At 31.9% G+C, this 26,654-nt stretch overlaps 1 protein-coding gene across 8 annotated transcripts in view; it reads right to left on the bottom strand.

The window, feature by feature from the left end:
* Positions 1 to 26,654, bottom strand: part of LOC117105640 (77 kDa echinoderm microtubule-associated protein-like) — a 51,054-nt gene that overhangs the window by 9,082 nt on the left and 15,318 nt on the right. The window contains exons 3-12 of one of the 8 annotated variants that reach the window (XM_033246833.1): positions 24,846 to 24,884; positions 23,989 to 24,169; positions 16,558 to 16,617; positions 8,496 to 8,524; positions 7,210 to 7,336; positions 5,155 to 5,304; positions 4,928 to 5,000; positions 4,364 to 4,390; positions 2,915 to 3,016; positions 1,718 to 1,813 (exon numbers count right to left, since the gene is read on the bottom strand). In XM_033246833.1, the coding sequence (XP_033102724.1) occupies positions 1,718 to 1,813; positions 2,915 to 3,016; positions 4,364 to 4,390; positions 4,928 to 5,000; positions 5,155 to 5,304; positions 7,210 to 7,336; positions 8,496 to 8,524; positions 16,558 to 16,617; positions 23,989 to 24,169; positions 24,846 to 24,884 (884 nt within the window). Of the gene's footprint in view, positions 1 to 1,499; positions 1,596 to 1,717; positions 1,814 to 2,914; positions 3,017 to 4,363; positions 4,391 to 4,927; positions 5,001 to 5,154; positions 5,305 to 7,209; positions 7,337 to 8,495; positions 8,525 to 10,687; positions 10,808 to 16,557; positions 16,618 to 17,601; positions 17,834 to 23,988; positions 24,170 to 24,845; positions 24,885 to 26,654 lie in introns of those variants that run through there. The other 7 variants (XM_033246834.1, XM_033246835.1, XM_033246836.1 and 4 more) reach the window with 7 other exon arrangements.

The raw sequence follows: 26,654 nt of genomic DNA, 5'->3' as shown, positions 1-26,654 counted from the left end.
AGATGTATATATGTAAAAGATTTTGTCTGAAAATTTCAAGTGAGAACAAAATAAGATAATGTAAACATAAAAATGAATATGATGAATGTTAATAATGAAATTAAGACAAAAATATGATTTAAAAATCATGATAGTTTTATGTAATAATGAAATAAGAAAAAAAATTATACAAAATATAAGTATTACTAAAAATCATGTCCTAAGCAAAGTACATAATTATTTCAATTTGTTAGAAATATAGCAAACCAATAAGCTCACTGTTAGATTATGTGCTAAGCCAATCACTTTGAAGTTTAGTAATATTATAAGAAACCTAACAGCCAATCAAATAACTGCACTGAAAATTATGTTAATTTGCAATTTGAATAAATCTAACTATTGAATCACTAACATATTCATAAAAATTGTGTGCTAAGCAAGTCACTTTCATGTTTAGTTTTAGTTTGGTTAGAAATCAAATATCAGCCAATGGAAGATGTTAACATTTTGTACTAAGCCTATATTTTTTTTTTTAGTTCAGTATAGTTTGAAATCTACAAATAATATTAATGAGATTTTGAAATAATGTGCTATTTCTATCACTTTCAGATTAAATATTGTTTGAAATATAAAGCCAATGAAATTACTGTTCTAAAGATTTCAAGTTTGGTAACATAGAAAAAGCACCAACAAATTAAATTTTTGTCAAATCAGATAAATGTTAAACTAGTTAGAAGTCTTACAACTAATAAGATTGCTGTTAGATTCTGCAAATTGTGTGCTAAGCCAATCATATCAAAGTTTAGTCATTAGAAATTTATCAACCAATCAAATTGACATTAGATTCTGAAAATAATGTGCTAAGCCAATCACTTTCAACTTTATTATTATTAGTTAGAATTCTAACAACCAATGACATTTTTTAGCTTTTGGATGACATTAACTATAGCAATTTTATTTGGTGAATTTAAAATAGTCAAAGCAAGAATCAATTCTAGTCTGAAAATTATTCTCAAGGAATTTTTTTTTTTAAATCTTAATCTGAAATGCAAAAACATTAACGTGATATGCAAGAACACTAATACAAGACACTGTTAGGTCAAGTACACACATAAATCACACATAATAATAAGCACACCAAAGAATTGTGTACTCTACTGTGTTAGTATACAGACACACATGAACAAATCTAAGCAAGAGAAAATGTTTCTAAAAAATAGTGAGCACGAGACAAAAGTACATTTAGTTTTAACGTTGTCAAGGTATTTTTTCGGCTTGGATTCGAACTCATGACCATATGGTTATAAGTTCAAGCCCATACTACTCTGCCACATGCTTCGATAAGCAATGCAATACAGCCCTCTGTTGGCCAAACGCAGCCTCTAGCGTGCATTCGCAAAATGTTATTGAAATGAGTTAGGGTGAGAATCTGCTGAAAACGATTAATCTTTCTTTGGGGTGAAGGCGATGAAAAGGGTGCAACAGCCACCGTTAAACCAAAAACGGTTCATGGAACTTGCCTTGGTAGAAACAATCTTCTTTTCTTTCTGTAAGTCCCAAACGGACATGACATGATCGTTGGATTCGTCCAACGCTAAGAGGTACACGCCCTCGTCCTTGACGATATAAAGCAAAATGCAAAAAAGAACAACAAAAGACTCCATATCAAAGCTGCATGCAACAAACAAAAGAAACACTGACGCGGTGTTAACCACGTCTGCGCTTCGCAGACCGTTACCTTGCTCTCGCATAGTTTCTTCTCGCGGCTCCAGTCCCAAACAGACATGCAGTGGTCGTTGGCCTCGTCGACCGCAACCAATGTGTTACCTCCGTCCTACAGAGGGCGGCGTAATTGGGTTAAGAGTGGCGTTAAAGACATTTATGAAAATGCATCACAGATTGTCATTTGCAGACCATAGATTTAACATTTTGAATAAATAATATAATGGTTTTTATAAAAATCATTGTATAAGTTCATAACAGTAATTTGTAGCCAAAATTATTCAATTTGATATTTTATATTGAAAGATATATTAACACACTATACTTGGGATATGTACAATAATAATATTGCAAAAACCAAATAATAATTTATTATGATATTCATAATATGCTAAGTAAATAACATATTTCATTTCAATGAATATTAATTACTTAGTTAAATAAATATGCATCAACTTGTTTAATCCAGTAAATTTGCAACAATTTTAAGTCATATTTTAGAGTTATCCTCAGCATTATCTACTTATATGCTACTACAGTTGAGCACTTTCATATCTCTATTAACACATCAAAATGGATTGGTTTCCCATAGGAAAAGCTAATGGTGCGTTCCATCAAGAATGCTGCCTCTATTCATAAATATATGCAACAAACCTGTATAAAAAATTCTAAACAGCAAAAGACAAAACCAATCATACATAACACTGAATCGAATGCTGCAAGTAATACATTATCTATTCAATAATACTGTAACTATTCATAATTAAAATAAATAAATATATTAAAATAATAAGTAAATTTTATACAAGATTAAAAGTAATATCAAATTGTTAAATATTTTCATAATATTTATTATTTTAATTATTTACAGTACTACTATAGAAATAACAAAATATCAAGACATTGAAATTCATAATCAGTAAATTTTAAAAAGAGTAAGTTAATCCTTATTATAATTTACCTAATACATTTATTAATATTAATTATTATCTGAAATTCATAATAAATAATCACAATATAAGAAAATTACTACAAAATTATTTTTCTTAGAATTTGCTTAATTTATGTCATATTTCTGAGATTCCATATATTTTCAAGGAAAGAAAAAACATTTTTTTTTTTTTATTCATAATTAAAATAACCAATACAAATGCTGAACTAATGAGCTTCAACAGGACTCCAAAAAATTTACACGAGTTGATACGGTACTTACAAATTTAGAAAATCCAACACAGCAGACAGCACGGTCGAAAGTGCCTAGACCAATCACATGGAGAGTGTTGAGAGTCACCGAGTCCCACACACGAACATGAGGCTATAAACACAAAAGTATTATCATGCACAAATACTGGTTTGAAAAATTAAATACTGTATGTAATTGTTTTATATTTGATTTATTCAATATGCTAATCTTTAAAACAACACACAAACAAAAAATAAAACACGAACAGATCAGATCATGGAAAAATGTATTGGGGCATCTCTAAAATTGCAGCCCCCCCCCCCCCATTATTTCCATAGGGATCACATATTTTGTATTATGCATGCTGGGATTTTGGACAACTTTCACATATGTTTGACATAACTTAAAAATGCTAAGTTAGGAAAAGTTATAAATTCTCCCTTTTTACATATGTTATTGAGCTTTTTTAGTGCCTTCCATTTCCATTAGATATTTTTTCTCCACTGGTTATTAAACACATAAACAATCATGCACAATGTGCAAACTTCTCCGCTCCCAACAGAGCATTCTTGCCCATGCTGCTATTTAAACACAACCCAACTGCATTCACTTCCTACGAGCTACCCATTTGCACTTCAAGGTGAAGAAACGCAAACATAGTGTTTATATAGAAAAGTGTAAACTTAGATAGAAACAGTTGTATCAGTGAGAAAAAACACATCCACAAAAGAAACAACCAAGTACAGGCATTTGTAGCTATGGCAACTTATAATGATAATGATGAACATATCACTGTCTAGAAATTAAATAAACATCATATAAACTCAACATTTACAAATATGAATTCTTTACAACAAAAACATACATTGTGTTGGCTTAGACCAAAGACCACTTGCAAACACAAAATAAATTCTACCCTAAACCACAATTTACTAAAATTAATATAATGGAGGAATACACATTAATTAATTATTGATGTATATTAATGTAATACTGAAAAACTATAATTTCTTTTGGTTTCCATAGTTTGTATTCGAAAACTGAAAATAGGGATGGTAAATGGATAAAAGTCTAAAAATCCCTATATCATTTTAAAACATACTATAAAACTGAGAAGAATTACTTAAAACTAATAGACACATCTAAAAAGTCAAATTCAAGAGTGCTGGGTGTAGGGAAGGTGATCTAAGGAAATCAGATGGGTGAGAATAAATATTTGTACAGTATATAATACTTTCCCATACCAACAAATTTTCCATGTACATTTAAAATAATCACAAAACATAGGCATGTCAAAAGCACAATCACTATTACAAATACTAGCAATATAGAGTGACAGCATATTTGACAAAAAAACATTTATATTAAAAAAAAAAAACCGACATTTAAAACAAGTTAATGGTTTAAAGAACACTAAAATATAAAGAATATTTCACTGACTAAAAATGCAAATAATGTGGCTTATTTACTAGAATTTACCTCCGCACCTGGCCTAACTTTCCGACGCTTTATAAACAAGACAAAATTGCCAAAGTATTATTTTCAAAACTTTATTCAAAGTACACATTTAGAAAAACTTGTACTCTGAAAATACCTGTTTAATTTGCAAATATTAAAGATTAAAAAAACATTTTCATTCATAAATCAGTTATCAGGGGTCATCCATAATGTTCATCATTTCCACAAGAGGACAAAACATACTCTTCTCTGTGACCCCTCCCTCCCCATGAAAGAGTACACAATAAAATGTTGATTTGGGTCATTTGAGATCATCAATTTATACTTTTCATAAGAGTACTTATACTGTAATTTGCCAAACCAATGAGCCCTCTATAGCCTAGGTCAGGCTCCCAGAATATTAACATCCCTGGTGATGTTTATTGGAAACAATTTTCTGATTTTAGGATGGCGAAAAAATTTGTGCTTTTAAACCACAATATTAGGGATTGGCGTCAGATGACAAGATGTCCAGGCATGACTGAGGAAGAGAGGGAGCCTGACACCCCCATGGTGCCGCCACTGCTAAAACACAATGGTACTTACCTTTCCTTCTGTCTTGTCATGTCCAGCAACTTGTCCAGTAGCTATGGTGACCTTGTCAGGGTGGACAGCAATACTGGAAACAAATCAAATACATAATAATCAATAACAATATAACTTAAAGAGCCATTAACATTGAAATCACTTATAAAGTATATATAATAAAAAAAATATGGTAGTTTATATATTCATACACTAAAATAATAAATATAAAATTACAGTGCACTCACCATCTAACGTCATCATTGTGACCCATATAATGTCTCTGTAGGCCTTCTTCAACGTTAAACAGCACAACGGTCGCTGCCATAAAGTAAACAATCTCGCCAGTTGGTAATAGATGGAGATTGCTTCGACAGTCTCTCCCACGGTAACCATACCTAGAAACGGTTAAGGAATTTTTTGCAGTTTAAAATCACTAGTCCACTGCACTTATACCAACTGGTTGTCAATGCTATTATTAAAATAATTCTGTAATTTGTGAAGAAACAGAATTTAGACACTGCATAATTGTATTGACAATAAAAAATATATGGCAAGGCAATGGATGAATTCCAGATATTATAAAACGATTGAAAAAGATGAAAAAACATTTAAGATTGATAACAACATTGTAAGAGCACCTCCAATTAAAGACCACTTTTCTGTGGCCCTGGATGAGCATTTATTAATATCCTTTTAATTTTTGTGATAATAATTTTTTCAATTAGAGACCAAAGATGCTAAATACCAGGAATTTGTTCAATTGGAAGGTGACCAGGTCTAAATAAGAAGCATAACAAGTTTGGATTATTCAAGAATACATTTAAAATGTTGCTATAGTACATTCATAATTATAGACCTAATTTGCATATGATTTTAAGCAACTACAGCATTGCTCAATTTAATAATCTCTATAATACCCTCATAATTAGCCATGAACAATACACATCATGACTATTCAAACAAATCTCAATAATATTCAAATATACTTCTTGAATATTCAAATTGTAATTTCTTGTCAACATATTACTCTAACAGACATCATATAAAAAATATCAAAATGTGAGATATAAATCATAAAATGCCATTTAGATGTGAAATAGCGAGTTTACGACTACTTTACAACACATGTACGTTGAGAGTAAATGGGGCGCACACTCTAAATTGTTCACGTTGGTCTTGATACTAAGGAGGTTCAACTGTAGATAGTATGACTCAGACAGTAGCAGTTGTGAAGAGCAATGAGGAAAATTTCTAATTTTCCTCAACAAAAAACTGTTGTATGCCCATACTGTATATAGTCATGATATGCCTATATATGGTCATGATGTGATGTCATCATGACCATATTTGGACATGTCACTTGTTTTTGTCAAATAAAATAGTCTGGACTGGACTGAAGCTGAGGGATTGCTGAACATAGCATATAAATAGTTAAATTATGTTCATGTTCGACTTTGACATGGGCATTAATCAGGCATCTGCATCTCAGCATGGCAATGGGAAGGGGTGGGGGGAGACTTTTTAACTCCAATTAAATGTCAACAGTTCAGACTGAAATTATAATCACTGAAAAGTAATCATGAGAGATAGGAAGAGACTTGCTTCCTGAGTAAATTCCTGAAATTAGCCGGAGTTGAACCATGTCGTCCTAGTGGTATCCCCAACGGAATATATAAGTACCTAATGATGACTAGTTTGTAGACAATTTCAGTAGCAGAACATCAGTATATGTGTATCAGAAGCTATTGCTTTGTGTATTATTATAATGTAATAGAGAATTTGTGAATACTACTGTAAAACTCCACTCCCTAAGCCTCATATAGGCACACTTCGCTGAAAAGCATCACTTTATTTCATTTATTTAAGAGGGCCCCTGAATATCAGTTGACCTAGGATATACTGGAAGGGTCACCTTCTATAAATATGGTTTATAATATAAGAGTGTGGATACATTAGGCCTATCTCACCCTTGCTTCAACTGTCCTAATAGCCAATTATATTGTAGTACTAGGTACACATTCTATTTATCTTAAATTGTGAACCGGCCTCAACACACTACTTTACTCAAAGGTGGACAGTTTTTTTTTTTTTTAATTCCTGCATCTGTGTCTGAAGTACTACATAATGAGTAATTATTGCATGGAAATGAGCCATTTTAATACCAGGTGTTGTTATTGGCTTATTTTTCTGTGGGCGTGTCATTTTTTGTTGTTCAAATTGGCTTGCATTTCCACACTAAAGACAATATCTGACATGATGGAATCTAATTATTTCAATTTTCACCAATGTTTAAAGGATACATCCATTCTATCTTCAACTTTTCAGCTGGGGCAGCTACTTTAGATGAGATGTCGAAATTCTCTATGTCTGACGGAACGTAGACGGTAATAGGACGTCCCCGCATGTATATACGAACCAGACCTTCATCTACAAAAAAAAAATCATTAAAAATGAATATATGATTTATATAAATCATAAAGACATAGCTATTATAAAAATAAAAGCAAAATGACAAAAACAACAAACAGCAACAATAATACTATTTTAACAGCAGCAGTGATAGCAACAGCTGTAATGGTAGCAGTAGAAATAAATTGTATGAAAACATCATTTTAGAATTGTACAATGTTTAATTAATACTACAAATTTTGAAAAGGCTATGGTTAACATAACATACTAGAACAAAATATAGTACACAATAGCACAGATGACAAATGGACCTTGTCATGACAGCCTCCTGAGATCCAACCCCATAGCCACGGGAGATATAAGGGACCTAACAGCATTCAGACATGCGCAATTAAATGAAAATTACGTCATTACGTTCTACATCGTTGCAAATCGAAAGCTCTCTATTAAACAAAGATCAGTCACAGAAAAACAAGTGACAGAACAAACGAGGTGTCATTTGTAAAAAAAGATGACAAAAGTTGGAGTTTAATGAATGCAGACATACTGATGTTTGATGATAAGGGAATGAGGATGTCTATTGTAACTTAGTAAAATCAAGATTTGTTTCCAGATTGTTAATTGATCGTATGTTACGAGAACAGAATCAGGCAAGACTTCAATAAACCTTGTTTCGTGACTCGCCAACAGACGATTATAATGGTTTTTAAAGAAAATGAAATTATATTTTTTTCCTAATCCCAGGGTATAATTAGAATGGCTGAAGCTGATGACATCCCATTAAATGTTTTTCAAAATAGCATCCAGATTAGAATTAGGCTTAGCGGACTATAGAAATATTATATCTGCATGACCTGAAAACCACAGGTTGTGGCAACATGATGTAAACAAATATGCAGACATTTGGCAAATGCCCACAAATGTGATAAACCGCCTATTATCATAATTTGTGCACGGTATAGTGAATTGTGTATTCTTGCCTGATTAAAAGTATTTTACCTGTATATTTGCAAGGTTTCTTCACATATACAGTTTATGTAAAAATATGCTTTGGGTTGAATTTAAAACATTGATGTGCCTCAGTTAGGCTAGTTCCAGCTAAGAGCCATTGGTAAAGTTTATATTTATTATTATTAATTTCACAAAAATTCATTAAAAAAACCCATAAAATACTCACCAGCATTAAATTCAGCATCTTTGTTAGGTCTGTGAAAGGAAAATTTAAATTATTTAGTTTTGTTACATTTTTTAAAATACAAACATAGCGCAAGCTCCTATGATCAGAAATACACTGAAAAAAATAGTTTAGGTATCACAATTGGTGGTTCCAAAAAATCTGACAACAGTAGGTCTAGCAAGTCTGACAGTTAGGTCTGAACCAAGGGGTTGTCTACACCATGGTCAGGGTCCCGGAATAAAATCCCAGGTTGGATTCATGGGGGGAATTTCTATTATTTAGGATGGCCCAAATTAGTGGTTTTAGATCACAATATTTGGTATTGGCAATCAAAATAATGTCGCTTATACAGCATAAACAATTTAACCATTATTTAAATACAATTTCTTCAAATAATAAACAAGAAAATAGGTAAATATCATCAATAAACACTCTCAATAACACAAAATTTATATAAACATAATTAATAACGGTAAATGAAAAACTTAATAATACATTTTTAATTACTTGGATGATAATAATTATTATGACAAATTAATTATAATGGTAAATTAGACAAATTTTAATGATATATTTACAGATGATGATAATGGGAATGAATTGTAAAACTGATGATGATAATGATTAAGATGATATTGATGATGACTATGATGTTGCTAAAGACAACAATGATCGTAGTATTGATGATTTAATTAAAGATGATGTTGAATACGATGATGATAATGATGATGATGATGATGCAAGTTACATTATATACCTAAATACACATCCAAAGATAAAGATGATCATTATGATAACAACAATAATAATGTTGAGGGAATTATATGATGATACTGTCCTGCTGTACAGTAGTAATAATAATGAGACAATATTATGATGATTAAACTAATGATGAGGAGTTGATGACAATGATAAGAATAACAAATTCTGATGTAATTGATGACTATTAAATGTACTTTGTTCAAGTGATATTTAAACATGATTTCACACAAATCACAAGAAAAATACGACAAAATAGTATCGATGATTAAAAATGCGGACATCCCAACTCAAAAATTCTCGAAATGCTGTTTCCGACATGACAGCAGCAACAAACAAAATAAGAAAAACATGTTTACAGATTTTTACTAGAATTTATTTATTTATTTCTGTCTTTAGTGTGATTACACTTTCAGTGATGTAGCACTGGTATCACAAGTGGATCACAAGTAAAAATGATAAAAGAAAGGCAAAATGAAAAAAGAAATTGAACTTAAAACTAATGAGTTAGAAAAAAGAAAAATAATATGTACATACAGTATATATATAGTGTATATAGAACTATTGTATCAAAAACTACATTACTTAAACTTTAATTTTAAACAAAATTGAAAAGGAAATGGCAAAAAGAATATCTGTTAAATTTTGATTCAATATTTTGTCTAGAAGAGAGTAATTAAATAGTGTTAAATTATATTGTTTCAATGATTTTTAAAAGTGTGTATAAGAAGTTGAGAAAGAATCATTTTTTACATCTATAAAACAGTGTAAACCAAATGACAATATAAGTTACATTATCAGTTGATTATATTTAATTTACCAAGATACAAAAACAAAAACAGAGTATAACAGGCACAATCAAGAAAAAAATGAAACGTGTTTAGCAAAAAATCAAATTCCATTTCTAAGCAGCTACCATGAACAACACTTTTGAAAGCCTAGTTTAAAACATAAAAATAAATTAATTAGATAAAAAAAAAATTACTAAACATTGTTAATATATTAATTCATAAAACTGCTCCTCCTTAAAAATTCTTATTTAAAATTTAATAATAACTTAAACACCAATTATAAATTTAAATATTCAATGGAATTGATTTAGCTTAAATTCAATTTTGTTATTATTTACAACCACTGCTTTCGGAAACTTGATCTAAAAGTAAATCGTAGTTAATTTATAATTGGTATAGAATTAAAAACTATATATTTCTTAACTGTAAGATTAGGGAAAACCCAATATGTAAATAGGAGGGCTCATGTAGCGCATCCTGTTGTGACATCGTTATTTCCTACTTCTGCACCTCACAGGCATGATGTTCAAATATTTAGGCTACAGTAATTCTTACTAAAAAAAATCTGCTTACACTTGACTTAAAAGTTTCAATATTAATTTCATTACTTTATCAAAAAACATTAAAGCAAAACTAAATTACCTCTTTCTACCATACATCTTAAGATAGAGTGCCAACGTTGGAATTTGATGAAGTTGTCAAGTCTCCGAAATTGTGAAGCCACCCTGCAAGCAGTCGCAACGATTCACTCGCAACAATTCACTTGCATCCTTTGGGTTGGGACTTCCTAAAATGTTTATAGATACTGACCTGCTAGATTGGGTTCAACCACTTCATTATCGGGGAGATTTAATTAGCAGTACTTATTATATTCGCTATTCTAATCCAATAAAATGCCCTCCTGTGAAGTGGATACACCTCCCACTGCTCACTTTTGATTTATCGCTTGAAATAATTAATAAAAATAATCTTCCAGAGAACTAAAATCTGAGTTGAAACACACACAAAAATTAGAATGGTTTATTCTACAGGAAAGCTTTTTAACTCAATTTATGGATTCATTTTTTCCCCTAATTGTTTTTTTACATTGCTCATTTAAATCCAGGCACCAAAATATGTAGTAAACTGTTATTGCAGCATTATAAATTTTTAACTATTGCGTAATGGCGTGATTGCAGACCGAAGATCAAGGCCTCAAGGACAACACCTAAAATACGCCCTCAAAATGACACAGTTGCATTCTTCGTTCCTAGTAGGTTTTGTAGACTTTTTGCCATGATCATTTAATAGAAATAACTATTACATGATCATTTAATAGAAATGACTATTACATGATCATTTAGTAGAAATGACCAGTATTTAGTCATCAATGTTATGGAAAGGATAGATAATGGTAAGAATATATACTTATGTATAAATCTCACTGTAAGATCAACACCTACATATTAGGCCTTTAAAAGGCACTTACTGTGTCATTCATAAACCCCTTAAAAGGTCTAGGGACATATTTCTTAACTTATGACAGACCTGCATAATTTATCGATATGCATCAGAATGGAAAATGAATAAGAAACGAAAATCCAAAGGGTTATCAGATGGAAAGTAATGTAGGTACTGTATTTATAATTCACCTTTAATTCTAAATTCTTATTAAATGTTGAACATTGCAATAAAATAGTTTTTATAACACCTTATCAACAATACATGAAATAAAAATACTTTAATTATTATGTAATTGAAAATTTTGTTATGAAACTATTTTTTAATCTGCTAACATAGGGTATGATTTCAATTAATGGAAGTGGAACCTCACAATTCTGCATATATTAACGGAAATCAGTGAAGCATATCAGAGAGGATATGACCAGAATATAAATCATTATTTCTAAAGGCTTGAGGAAATATTGATCATTAAAAATGAAAAATAATGTTGTACAAATGATTAAAAATTGACTATTTACTATATACAATTTCAATGTGAACGTGGGAGAGGCTGGGGCAACAGATGCCATTCATGCTCTCAACTGTAAATTGGGAAAGGGGTTCAAATCTCAAATTGGTCATTTGTTTGTCTCTTCTAAGCACAACACTTTACATACATTTGTTCCTCTTCACGTCGGGCTCAGGAGAAAAAAAAATTTTATATCTTGTACAACATATTTTTCTTAGAAAAGCATTTACGACAAAAAAACTTTTGAATGATTAATGAGGTGCAGATTTTTGAATATTTAAAAACTTGGGTAAAAAGGTGGAAAAATGGTGGTTATGTCCCTTTTCCCTCAGTTTAAATATTAAAAAAGCTGTAACTCATTAACTGTTCCTGAGTTTTTCGTGCTTTTTGTGTCTTAGAAAAATCAGATGTACAACACATCAACACTTTTTTTCCCTCCGGAGCCTGACTTTAAGCAGACCCGTAGCCAGGTTCTTCCAAGGGGTGGTTTCTGGGCGTGGGGTGCACGGTCGAAGCCCCGGTGGGGTCGCCGAAACCCCCAAAGCAAGAGGATTTTTGTGCTTTATGGGTCTAAATAATGCTATAAAAGCAGATATGTTTGAAAATGTTTGTGTCTGGGTGGGTCTGCAGTGCATTAGTTGGGTTGGAGGACTTTGGAGGAGGGTTTGCCAAAAAAAAAGGGGGGTTTGCTAGAAAAGGGGGTTCTCCTGAACCATAAATCCCCCCCCCCCACTGGATACGGGCTTGTTAAGGGTACAAATTGGTAGTTGGAAGGATGCAAATATTTGTCTTATGAAATTATATTTTTATGCTTATAATTCATGTAGGACTAGGAATAATTTAAAGGAAGTGGAAGAGTTTGAAAATTCTGTAAAATTATTTATTATAGTTTCTACTGACAAGAACCATAATGCGTAAGTACTTCTATGATATGAAATGTGCTATTAATAGCAAACATTTTTATTAATGTACTTTAATGGAATTGAATTACAAATATGACCTTAAAGTCATTAAAAATTACATTCTGCTGGCGGAAAATTAATATTATAGATCAATATGTAACTGTTTTCAATCTGTCTCATATGAAGTTATCAAAAAACATATATCATTAAGGACGTAGAGATTTATATATTATTTTTTTTTTTTTTTCATTTGCATCAAACAGCAAGTAACTTCCTAATTACAGGATAAAATGCATTTATAACTGTAATCAAGTCCCTTTATAGACTTCAGGTCATGAGAAAATGTCCTGCTGTTACAGGAATTGAACACAGGACCCTGGGATTAGAAGGCAATCATCTTAAAACCACTAAGCTATACATCTGATATAAATATTTTACATGCAATTAAAGTGAACATAATATTTAAGTAGGTTATCCCTAATGACATGCAGTGAGTTTCATTCATGGGCCATTTAATTCAGACTGGAAACAATATCTGTAAAAACAATAGAATGAGTATGCTGATACCAGCAGATGTGTGCTGAGAATTCTAGCATTCGGTACAGTCTACCACATCTGGCCAACGAACAGCTAAAAGCTTCAACTAGCCAAAATAAAAAGAAGTTGTACTAATCCACGCATTGACAAAACAAAATCACACATATAGCCAAACCATATACCGGCATTACTGATGCAGTGAATGATATTTGTGTATATTACACAGTACTGTACATAAACGTGGAGCTGTCTCGCACATTGTTATAAATATTTATATTCAACCATTGTTTATAATGGGAAGGTTGCCGGCAGCCATTTTGCAGGGGTGACAACAATGCTTTAGATGTGGAGAATAGTGTTGATATTTAATTTGTTTACTTTGTATATTTTAGAGATTATTGGCATTCTATTGGAAATCAGTACTACTTTCCTTCCAGACCAGACAAACAAATACTGTACCGTTCCCACGTTCTTGGTATAGACCTTTTTATTGGCTATCAATCTAAAGGTTAATTCAATTACCAAGACTTTATATTACTTACCTTACAGTATTTGTATGCTTTCTATTAATTATTTAAGATTATACAATTTGATGATTTAAAAAATGTTTCTGCTTTAACATTTGGCCTAAAGTGAAAGGAGGCACTGTGCTAAATTACAGCAGAACCTCTCCTCTGGAACACCCCTATAAAGGAGACACTAAATGAGGGAACGTATATCTACGCCCAACCCCTATTAAGGAGACACCCTATTAATACCACACTTTTTTTAGCTTTGAATGCATCCCTTTAATAGGGATGCTACTGAATATTATATAATTACTGTAATTCATTACGTAATTTGTAACTACTGTTTGTACATTTTGAAGAATTATGTTAACTTCTTTGATGATGGAAACTACTAATAACTATAAACTATATATTTGTTGATACTATTGTAATTTTCCATAGTAATGTCCCTCACTATTTCCTATACTCTCTTCTTCCTGCCTCATAATCCGGTAGCCAAACTTCTTCAAATAATTTGTATATCACAAACTCTAGGAAGCAATTAATTGCTTCAGCCATCATGAGCTACCTAACACATCGTGTAAGAAAACCACACACACTACATAATACAGTATGTTTCACACATACCTACACATGGTTATTCAATATGAACAAGTATATATACAAAACGGTGTCTTAAGTCCTTTTTTGCGTCTATTGCCCTTGCTGGCAGTTAACTATGTAAGAGCTAGTAAATCCGGTTGAGGTGCATGATAGGTACTGCTACCACGAAGGGGGGGGGGGCCCTAATTGAAAATAAATGGAGTTCGATACTCAACAAACTTGCGTTTGAAACTCAAACAAGCACTTCGATACGAATGCTTTTTATGCTATTTTGAAGGACGTCCTATAGAACGTGGTAGTATTTTTCGAGATACAGTAATGTACAGTGATAGACAGTATATACACACTTCCACCGGGAGCCTATTTTTTATTCTGTATTCATTGATAGTTAAATCTGAACTTATAGAGAATTTATATTTTTCTTGTAGTATTTATATTTACGTACATATTTATATTTGTATGTACTGATGGCCTTTTTGAGTAAGCTTTGCCACTGAATGAAAGCTGAAATATTGTTAAATGAATAATAATAAAGAGATGAACACATTACTGTGCTTGTGTTTGTTTTAAATATTGAATCCATTTTATCTATATCAAACAATTAGGTGTAAATTCAATGTATAAAAATACTGCCAGATTGTTCCAAATTGAGGATATAAATGTATTGCAATAATTCTTATTATTTTAGGAGCTCCTAATCTCTTCATTAGGATAACAAACAGGTCAGATAAATCCTTTATTTGAACTAACTGGGTAAAAATGGGATAATTTCATGCCAATTAATTTCCTGAATATCCATTTATCTACCAAACAATCATATTTTTGGTGATCAATTGATTCTTTCTTGCCTATAGCAAATACAATGTCTTTCACCAAGCTGTCACACGGCAACTATTTCAAAAAAGGTATACATTTCACCGAAAACAAAGACAACTCACCAACATGGAGATACCGTAACTATTCATCAATACAGTAAACGATTGTTTGATGGATCTAAGCACAGGTTTTATCATTTATCACACGTCCGTAACTTCGGTGAACTCGCTGTTGTCATTCACAACAACATTCATTCCATTTGAAGTCACTTGCTTGAGCAGATCTTTTATGATTATCATTTTAACTATCTTAAATTGATTGTAATAAGTTATGCGCCAATATAAATTGATGTAAATTCAATTAAGTAACTTAAATAGCTTTAACAAACAGAACCATTCAATTGTAGTACATATTCAATTATAAAAGAGAAAAAGAAGTGTTTGAACATTTCATATGGGTTTAAAAAAAAAAGTATTTTAACTGCAATTAAATGCTCTACCGGTGTAAGAAGAAAGTCCACAACATTCACAAGATTTGAACAATCGACTGTGGAGTTGGGAAGACCTTGGAATTAGGACATTGAAATTGGATGGACCCTGGAAATGGGAAGACCCTGGGATTGGGTGGACTATGGGATGATTGGGTGGACCCCAGGGATTGGGTGTAACCTAGGATCAGAAAACCCTTGTATTTGAGGTCCATGGGGCCTTTCCCTGCTCTCCTATACTGTCCAAATTTGCAATTTATTTATTGAATATAATAGGTTCTAACCAGTAACCCTCTCTCTCCCATGCCATATATTTACAAAACCCTGAAATGTCTATGGTGCTTATTTTAATAATTAGATTTAACAATTATTATTATAAATACATATTCTAGATACTAAGGATAATACATATCACTTGAAAAGACTGACAAAACATAAAAAATAATATACAAATTAAAAACAAAAAAATTCATGTAAAAAATTGAGTTGTTAGTGCTGCTGTAACATACTTTTTTGACTAGACAATGTAGAGTAATACTGTAAAAAAAAACCAAAAATACTGAACACAAAAAAATTGTAATTGTTAATGCTGTAAAGAAATGTCAATCATGAAAATTAATTACAAGAAAAAAATTACATTAATAAAAAAAATGAACATGGTTAGTTTTATTTAGTTGGTTTAGGACCAACTTTTATGCTATACTCACCCTGATGCGGACGAACGACGTCCGGTTAGATTTGTCAACGAAGAACTCTTCTTAGCCGAACTGGAAAAAAAATCCTCCAGTTAAATAAACCTCCCAGCAATTACTGGGCCTTAATTATCCCCGCATATGCGGCCAGACTGTTGGTTAAACACTATGCAGTAAACTACAGTATGTTTATGTCTATAAATTTAGACTTGGTACTTGAAAATTAGAAATATGCATTCACAGATGTCTATTAAACTATGTACATACTAAAATGCTTATGTAATAAATACCAGTGATTTGTCTACATTTGGTTTTGATATGACATCACCATGCATATATATAGGCAATTTACACAAATTATTTGATCAGATTTTTTTTTTTGTAAGTTGAACGATGCTCTACTTTATCAGAATAAAGTGTGATCAAACAAATATCTTAATTCTAAACACAAACAAAAATCTGAAATTGCATACATGGCTGTAAAATTAAGCTCAGGATTAAGATTAAAATGTTTCATAATTGTAAGTGTATTCCTTTAGGTGTCAGAAATATCGCCATATCGTTGTGCTTAGATTTTGAATCCATTATACCCTAAAGGAATTGTGGTATTCATTATTATTGTAAGAAATTTGAAAGTCAACAATTTATCTACAGAAGAAATTCTTCATTTAAAGGAAGTTTGTGTTGGCTCATTAGACTTCAATTGGATATTTTGAGGATGTATGATTTGGTGAACGATGGACTAAACAAGGAATTTAGGAGTTGCCTTAGATTTGAATTCATATCTAGATTCAAATATATTGGTGCAAATTTGAAATTTGTATCACCCAATTAAATAAGCATTGTTTCGATGTGTGAGATCAGACAACCAGTTTGTGAGGAGTGATTAACCAACAGTTTGGCAGACTGCCAAACAACATAGTATTACAAAACCATCTGCAAAGCAAGGCTCGTTAAATACTTAAAAAACAATAATAATAATTCGTAATAAAAAACATAAAAATACTCCTATTTAACAAGCCAAAGAATAAAACATTAGTTTTAAAATGTTTAACTAACCTTTTTGGAAAGCGAGATTTTGCAGCTCGCGCTTTTGAAGCAGACGACGGACGAGCAGAATTTGGTCGAGAAGAAGCTGCAGTGCGCGGCATCTTTTAACACAACTGAATTCCTTAATATTCAGAAGAAAAATGTGCACATAAAAGGTACCTAAGCTCTGCAATCACAGAGCGAATGCGAAAAGCCTGGACAACCAACAACACAGTAGTCAGAAACAGTGACTAGTCTAATATTAACACAACACCACACCTACAACAATCACGATGAAGGTTATTTAACTTTTATTGCTTTCAATTCAAGCACTCAACCGGAAAATTCAAAAATCTGCTTCAACACTTAACTCTGCAAAGCTAAATACTGCCCTCTGTTGGTAGGTTTTATTTTCCCAGGTCAGTTTCCTGAGAGTAATCACAAAATGTAAGCTTTTTGTCTGATTTCAATGCCAATAATTGCACAATTTTTATAATATACACACACACAGACAAATAACAGAGCACTATTTTTTTTAAAAAGCAATAAGTGATATGCACTACTAAGTATTGTCCATTCAAAAACAGGTTTCACCTGATTACGCTAGCTCAAGCCAGCAAAAGCTTGTGTTTCAATAAATTTTGTTAGTTTATTAAAAAAGGTACTTATTTCATCTTTATTTCATGCTACTGACTAATACAGGTCCAAATTTTATTTTCTACCAACAATTTATTTAAATTAAATACCTGGCCAAAAGAATATAAAGTGATAGTTCCAAATTTCTTTGCCCTTTGCTGTAAACCGAAGCTGAATACATATAATGCATTCCAAATATGGTGAGCAGTTCCATAATTATAAATTCGTAAAGGAAGGAAGGTTACCTATGACACCCAGAGGGAGCATAGCCAGCCTGGTCAGGTGTGTCTGAAAAGCTCTGTGTGGTTGAGGCATGCTTCTCCAAGCCCCTAAATACGGCGCTGCCTGGCTTACATTTAAAGGATACTCTTTCAAACAAAAGCTGTTTTTTTTTCTTCCATCTTGCAAGTCCTTACCATTTCTTGTGGGTGTTAAACGTTCCTCCAGTTCTCCACTTATTGGATTTTAAAGTCACTGTTTCTCCTCTAATCCTCCTACTTCTACTTAAGTTTTCTTTTGAGGGTAGGATGAGTTGGACCTTCTTTTCCTTGCTTAGTGATGAGAGATCTATGCTTGATCGAGCTTTTTTCATGTTGCTCACTTTGGAGTATGTACGAGGTTGTGACTGCTTTGTGTAGGTCTCTGTTGACCAGGTTCTACTCAATTTCTTTTGATTTGGAATAAAAACATTTGATTTTGGTGGTTCGGGGTTCTTCATAGGCAAACAGTTTAAATACCTTTGAACAACATTTTCCTTCAGTTTCTCTCGGTTCACATTAATTTCAGAATTCCAATGTTGTACCTTATTTTTAACATCAACAGGTGGAGGTGTGTCATTAAACCTAATCGCTGTACTCAAATCTTTCTTAGTCGTGCTAATTTGCATTTCAGATTTTGATTTTCTTATATTTGAAGGTTGTGGCGGTTCATTAAGGCTTTCACGTCTTCGGCTTGCTTCTTTTGGTGTGTGTTCTTTCAGTGAATACACGCGCAATTGAGATGTCCATTTCTTAATATTGTTTCCCGGCAGACCAGGCAACTCGTCAGAGAAGCTTGGACGCACGGCGCTTGGTCTTCCTTCACATACCTGATTTTCTGACTTGCTTCTTTCCATGGTCTCTAAGCCGACATTAAGTTTATGTGCCTCGGTTCTATGATGCTGCATTTTTCGATAGGTGCTTACAGGCTGATCCACTCGTGCCTCAGATTTCCACTGCTTAGATTGGTCAAGGTTTACTTGGTATGAAATACTGGCAGGCCTAGCATTTCTCTCCTTGCCCTGTTGTGTCCTACTGGGAAATACACTGGCATCCATCGACTTCGCTTTAGCCATATAGGTTTCGTGTGAGTGTTTTTTGTACCGGTACTTTCTTTTCCGTTCGTCACTGGTGGTGGCTTGAAGAGTGTAGGTCGGTGTCAATTGTACATCCATATTCTTCATTTCAGATGAACTACTAATAAAACATTGTTACTTCACATTAAATTTGTCTAAATTTCAAACCCAAAATCCATGCAGACTTTCCAATCACTTTTTGCTAACTTTAACCTCCTGTTCTACTGACTGCTATTTTGTGTAGCTACCATATAAGCTTGAACCCTTCCTGCCTTTTATTTAAATCATTCATTAGCCCTGAATGCAATGCTTCAGAATTTTAAGCTCGCAGTAAGTTTACATCAATTCTGTTTGGTTCATTATCGATTAAACAGTCCTACAGTGATGATGATGATGATGATAATGATGATGATGATAATGGTGATGTTGCTGGATATTCATGTCAATGATCTTAATATTTATAATGAAAAAAAAAGATTAATATGAATGAAGATGTTGGAAGAGACGATGCCAATGATATTAGGTTGATGATGCTGACTGATAATGATACTCATGAAAATGAGTAGTACTATAATAGGATTTTAACAATTGTTGTCAAGAAAACTAAGTTGATAGTTTATTGTTGAATGTCATTGATATGTACATCTACGAAACAAACCAGTCACTGTTTCTTAATTTTGTTGTTGGCCACCGTAACGCATAGTAGCAGCAGAATCGGTGCATGTGCATCGTAGCATCAGCCAGCAACAAGCAGCAAACCACACCCAAACTAAGGTCACCTTTATCATTTGTCCAATCACAAATGCTAAAATCATTTTCTATTTGCGTAAACTTAAAAAATCAAGAACCAAATGCTCAAATCACATGGCTTATGTCCACCAATAATAAAACCTTATGAAACAAACAGCACAAGTGCAGATTTCAAACAACAATGATCTAAGCGTGATAGGGAGTAATATGAAACATGCAGAATTATGGAACATGCAGTTTACGGCCACATCAAGTAAGCAAACACCCTAAGCTACTAAAAAATTGTTTCTAATTATATATAATGATTCTTGTTAGTAATAATTACAGTACATGCATCAACCCTTGATGGACGGTGATGATACAAATTTAAAAAAAAAATGAAGATACCCTTCATTGATAATATGTTAAATTGTTGATTAAGAATAAGATAATAATGTTTAGAATAATAATATTTAAAATCTTGCTGTTGACAATTATGATAAAGGCTATGATGATGAAGATAATGATTGTGTTGTTTTAATTGAATCTGTCCTCATGCAAAGTATAGATATTGTATTAAAAAAAAAAAAAATGTGCACTGGCATATGAATAATTTTTATCAGCAGTATGCAATGCGAAATTTAGTTAACATTGTCTCACAATCCCTAGATAAAAACCTATGTATAAATTTACATTGCAAATTTGTTTAAATTTAGACTTGCATTGGGACCAGAAATTGTTTCCAGAATTATTGCAAAAAAATCCCAAAAAAATAAATATTGGAATGTGCAGAAAAATATAATAAAAATCCTTAAGCCCCAGCAGTTAAATTTAGACCATACCTTATAGTACTCTTCCAGAACCCAAAATTGACAATGGGACTGTTTAAAAAAGATTTCATAATTAGTTTATCTTTTATCTTTACAATTCTAAAAACATGAAGTGTATTGGTTATTTTTTGTTGTAATATTTTCAAGGATTCATGATTTAACAAGAATAAATGGAGAATTTTTGTTGTCTGTACTCACTACAACATTTAAGATGATTGTCATTACGATTAAAAACTTCTCTGTATAATTATGGAAATGATGGTTTTGAATTTTGAATTATAAGTATACTGTCTGGGACAAAATTATGAAAAAAAACCCTAAAAATTTCAACATTGTATTGTTGATTTCAATGATTTGCTATCAAAATATTTCAGTTTCCAACAAAAATTTTGCTATGATTTTTTTTTAATGCCAGCTATGATCAAAGCACAGAATAGAGGAATGTTATCACATATGGCTAATTAGCAGGAAAACTATTTTCTTGTTCCGATTTTCAATTATTATTTAAAGGTACAAAGCAAAGGTTCAAATACTGAATATGATTGTGGAATAGCTAAATAGATGATATACCGTAAAACCTTAAAAAGCCTCGGGTTGCTTCTTTCTTTTTTCTTTGCTAACTTTGGATGGGCCAATTTAACTGTATAAACCAGATATGTTTTAAAATGTTTATTTTCTTTCTTTGAAATTCATGTACAGTGTATGTACTGTACTATCTCGAAAAGAAGCCCATGGTATTTTGAAAAGAAACCCATGGGCTGATTTTGCAAACTAAAGAGGGGGCTTCAATTCCAGATAGGCTTCTTCTTGAGATAAGACCATTGGGCTTCTATTCAAGGTTTACAGTATTTTTTTTCTTTCAAAACTTATAACACAAATGAGAAATCATAATGGTTAAGTCTTTTATATAAACTCAAGAATTTGTTTTGGTGATTGATTTTTCTTTCATATAGTAAATGAGATTTTGAGATGTCCGCCAAATGTACTTGGACTACTTGGACTACAAATTTGGTGTTGATATTAAAACCAAAATTGAATTCGAGTTATTATGGTCCATATATAATATGTTTAACTAATCAATGAATCATTTCACAATTTAGAATATGTTGGTTCCATGTGATTTCATTTGAAAGAAAGTAATAAGATTTCCAAGAAAAAAAATCAAACCAAAAAACATAGCAATGTGTCATGATATGGTGCATGGTGACAAGAAATCACATGACTTTAACAGGAAGCCATGTTCCTCAGGGTATGCACATAATGATTCATGGGATAGCTAGATTCATGTGATAACATAGAAATATAAGAAATTCACCATAAATATTTATATGAGGAATGTTGTGGCAAAATGGCTAAGTTGTAGCAAAAATTGAAATACAAGTTATTGGTATTTTTAAATACCTGAGTATGTAATCTCTAAAATGAGGGTTCATTAATTGAAAATTGGACATTTTAAGCCTTAGTTATTAGGAAGTGAAAGTACACCACTCCTAGAGTCAAGATAAACATTATTTTGAGTAATTGCCTTCTAAAGTTATTTGTGAATACATTGTTTAACAGAATTAACTACCAAAATAACGTTAAATAAATGATTTGTTGACCACTTCCAGAACTAAGACTGTGGGACATAATTAATTAGACATTAAACTCTGATCTATATATTGAAAAAAACATTGATTTTTTAGGTCATTTTTTGAGCTCCCATATGTTATAGCTCATTTACTCAATACTGGCCTGTGCGACAACTTAACCATTTTGCCACGACATGCCTCATACATGCAAAAATCAAAACAATACAAATATTACCAGAACATAAAAACACATGCTGCGGCTATATGTAACCATGTAAAGTAAATAATATCAAGAGAAGGATGAAGAAAATGTAAAATTGAAATGAAAATGTATAATACCAATGATTTCATAAATTTTAATAGCTAGTATTTAGTATTAAACCTTTTTAGATTCTCAATAGATGCCACTGGATCTTTCAAAGCAATATTAATATATTTGAACCTGAATCTGGAAAGTATCAGCATATTTGGAGAACACATATTCATGATGTGTAACAGCGTAATACAATTTCCAACAAATTGAATAATGGAGAACAGAAATTGTTAGCAGACGTTTGTTCTTGGATTGTCTTATGATATATCTGTTGTTTGAAAATACAGCCTTAGTTTTCTGTGTCAGCCATCTTTCAATATTTGACAAAAAAAAAAAAGATTGAAAATTCTGAGATTGGATGATGGACACCAGAATACCTTGCTTCAAATACTTATTAATATGGCTTTAGATTTTCAACCAAAATGCAATATGTGATAATAAAGCTGATGGAGGGAGTGCTGCCAATTGATGTAAGATCCATGTTGTGTACCATAAACATGGAGGAATATATTTCCTCCATGGTATAGTTGAGAACAGAAGCTTTGCATTCCATTATAATATTCTTCAAAAAATGTTTGACCAATGCCAAGTTATTGTAAACAACTTTCTGACATCAGATGAGAAAAAATGCCCATAAATGTGAACAAAAGATAATAAATATAACAAATAGATATGAAATTTTTCATAAATTATAATTTTTTTTACTATAAAAATCAATTTTGATGTTTTAGAAATAATTCATACTTGGGGCACATAATATTTTAATGACAGCAGTCAGAAAGTTGTTCCCCAAATCTGCATAAAAAATGAAGCACCACATGCTATAAAAAAAATAGCCATGCATTTGCTGTGTCCACACTGTCAAATTTTCAGAGACAAATCTAAAATTTGACCATATATGGGTATGAAGATGTAATATAACACCCATATATGGACAAATCAAAGGTATTTATCACATAAAACCTAATGGTGTGGAAAGAAGCTTAAATACAACTCATGCCTTACCCTGCAGGGAAGCTTCCACTGTCGGCAGAGCTCCACCTCTTTAGTTTGTCGCTGCTGGAAGAGCTGTAACCACCACCAAAGGATCGACGTTTTGAATCAGGGGTCGGTGGTCGTCTATGGCTGGCACGGGACGTACCATTCGGAACGGATGGTTTGGACGGTAATGTCTGATTTAGCATACCTATGTAAAATATGGTCGGTATAGAGAATAAAAATAAATATGTTAGTCACGACATGGAACGATTTACAAAAAAAAAAAATCAATTTGGAATAAAATGAAATAAACTTTTTATATTAAAATTGATTTATAAAAAAACTTGATAATGTGTACAGGAAATTAAAAAAACAAACATTGTGGAATTTTAAGAATTAGAACCTAAAATCCTGAATTGGAAGGCATACACCTTCACCAAAGTGGCACTCAGTTTGTTATATGTAATAAATCTTTGTAAAAATAATTGTTTTTGAAAGACATTTTTAAGAGACATTCACAGCATTTACAGTACAGAAAAAACACATTTACAGCACAAAAAATATCTTATGTTTTGGCCTAACTTTACAAACATTCTGTTTGTGAAAAAATCAATATCTTCATCATCATTTGATCATCATCTGCCTTCATTATCTTTTCTATCATTAAATGATTAGCAACATCGCAACATCACCATGGCAAACACCATCTGCTATTAATCATAATCTTTAGATAAAGAAATTCAAAAGATATCAAACAAACTGAAAACATGACTATCAAAAAAAACTAAAAAATCAGCAGCAAAATAAAAGAACCTATATTCCAAAGAAACAAAAAAATAATAATTTAAAAAAATTTTAACAAATATTCAGATGTAACCAGATACCTGAAGAATCCTTCACTGCTCGCATTGGTGCAGAACCACCTAGAGAAAGAACAGCACAGCCCGGTAAAAATCTTTGTAATATGACCAGTAAAGTCACTGCACAGACATCAACATGAAGGCAGTTAGCGAGTGACACTGAAGCCAAGTTATGATAGTAATGTAAATGCAGACATTAATTGTTATGAAAACTAACAAACTTTTAATGACAGCAACCAATTAATATACTTGCAGTTTATCAGTTTAAAGCACCACCATGGAGATATTATCTAGTTTAGATTAATATATGAAAAAAGCAGTAATTGTGTTACAGTACATCTCAAGGTGGTATCATACAACCAAGGTGGTACCATATAACCGAGGCAGTGCCATGCACCTCACAGTGATACCATACAACCATGGTGGTGCCATGTAGCTCACATGGGTACCATACAACCATGGTGGTACCATGTAGCCCACAGTGGTACCATATAACCAAGGTGGTACCATGAGGAAGTGGTATTCTGGTCATGGATACCATTTAGACAACAGTAATACCATACAATATGGTGGCACCACATAGCTTGTAGTAGTAGTAGTAATACCATAATGCAGCTCATAATAGTGGTATCAAAAGATAGTACCATACATCTTGCAATGGCACCATACCAGCGTTAAGATGGTACAATGTAGATTTGCAGTGGTGTGCCACAGCTTGCTATGGTACCATACAGTAATATTGTATCATGTAGCAAGCAGTGGTTCGAAGTTCATGACTTAAAAATGGTAACATGATGCAATTGGTAATATTTATTTTATGAGTATTAAAGTCATACCAGATCCAGTGGTACTCAATAACATGGGTACATCCATGCAACTCAAAGTGGTTAGCATGCAGCTCACAACGGTAACATGCAACATTTAATGAATGCGCAAGCAATGAAAATATCACACTACAGAGTGTGAGTACTATGTTCCTTATTGCAAAACTACCGTGAAAAATAAAATCACTTGACTGACAAAACCACTTTTAGCTGATATGTAATTAGCATATTAGCAAATACAATTTGTATGTTAGCAAGTGCAAGAGCTCTTCAAATGTTTATAAATAAAAAAAAATATGTGCACTTGACAAGAATATCAATAAGCTCACAATAAATTAGATATGTTTAATTATCTGATTAGCCGCAATTAAGATATTAAGCATCATTCATTATATTTGCATAATTGAATTTCAATGATGATTTCTACTATTAAACCTTGACAAAAAGAAATAAGTTTAGTAATAAAAAAAGTTACATTCTTATATAATGTAATGAGTTTAAAAACCACTTTATTTTACTATATAATTTATGAACTATTCAATTTATGTATACACTCAATTGTTTAATTTGATCATTTGTCTGTAATTTCGCTGTCATATATCTATTTTTAATGTTTCTAAAGTAATACTTAATATTTGATATTCCATTATACATTTAATAATGATTTGTAAACTTATAATTGCCAATTTTATACTCTTGTTATTTTTTTACACAATTCAGCATGCTGTTTTTGTATGTGATTTTTATGCAATAAATCTACCCAGATGTCTGTCTCCCAGGGAATATTGTAAACAAACAATTCCTTATGGAATGATGTCATTTTTGTGCATCCTTATTAGTCTGACTATAAATTAGATGATTCAATAAACAAATTAACTTTTTTTGTTTTATGCACATCTAGAGACTCTAGGGATGAGAAATGATTAATTCAGAATGAAAATCAATATATAGCACTTGTCTACCCAGCCCTCGAAATTAGCGTCGGCATTCGGCAATGCCGAGGTAATTG

This window comes from Anneissia japonica, unplaced genomic scaffold (assembly GCF_011630105.1).
Source record: "Anneissia japonica isolate Jap-2015-1 unplaced genomic scaffold, ASM1163010v1 scaffold287754_len4335492_cov202, whole genome shotgun sequence".
Taxonomy (NCBI): domain Eukaryota; kingdom Metazoa; phylum Echinodermata; class Crinoidea; order Comatulida; family Comatulidae; genus Anneissia; species Anneissia japonica.
The sequence above is the reverse complement of the archived record's forward strand: the minus strand, read 5'-3'. Positions and strand labels throughout refer to the sequence as shown.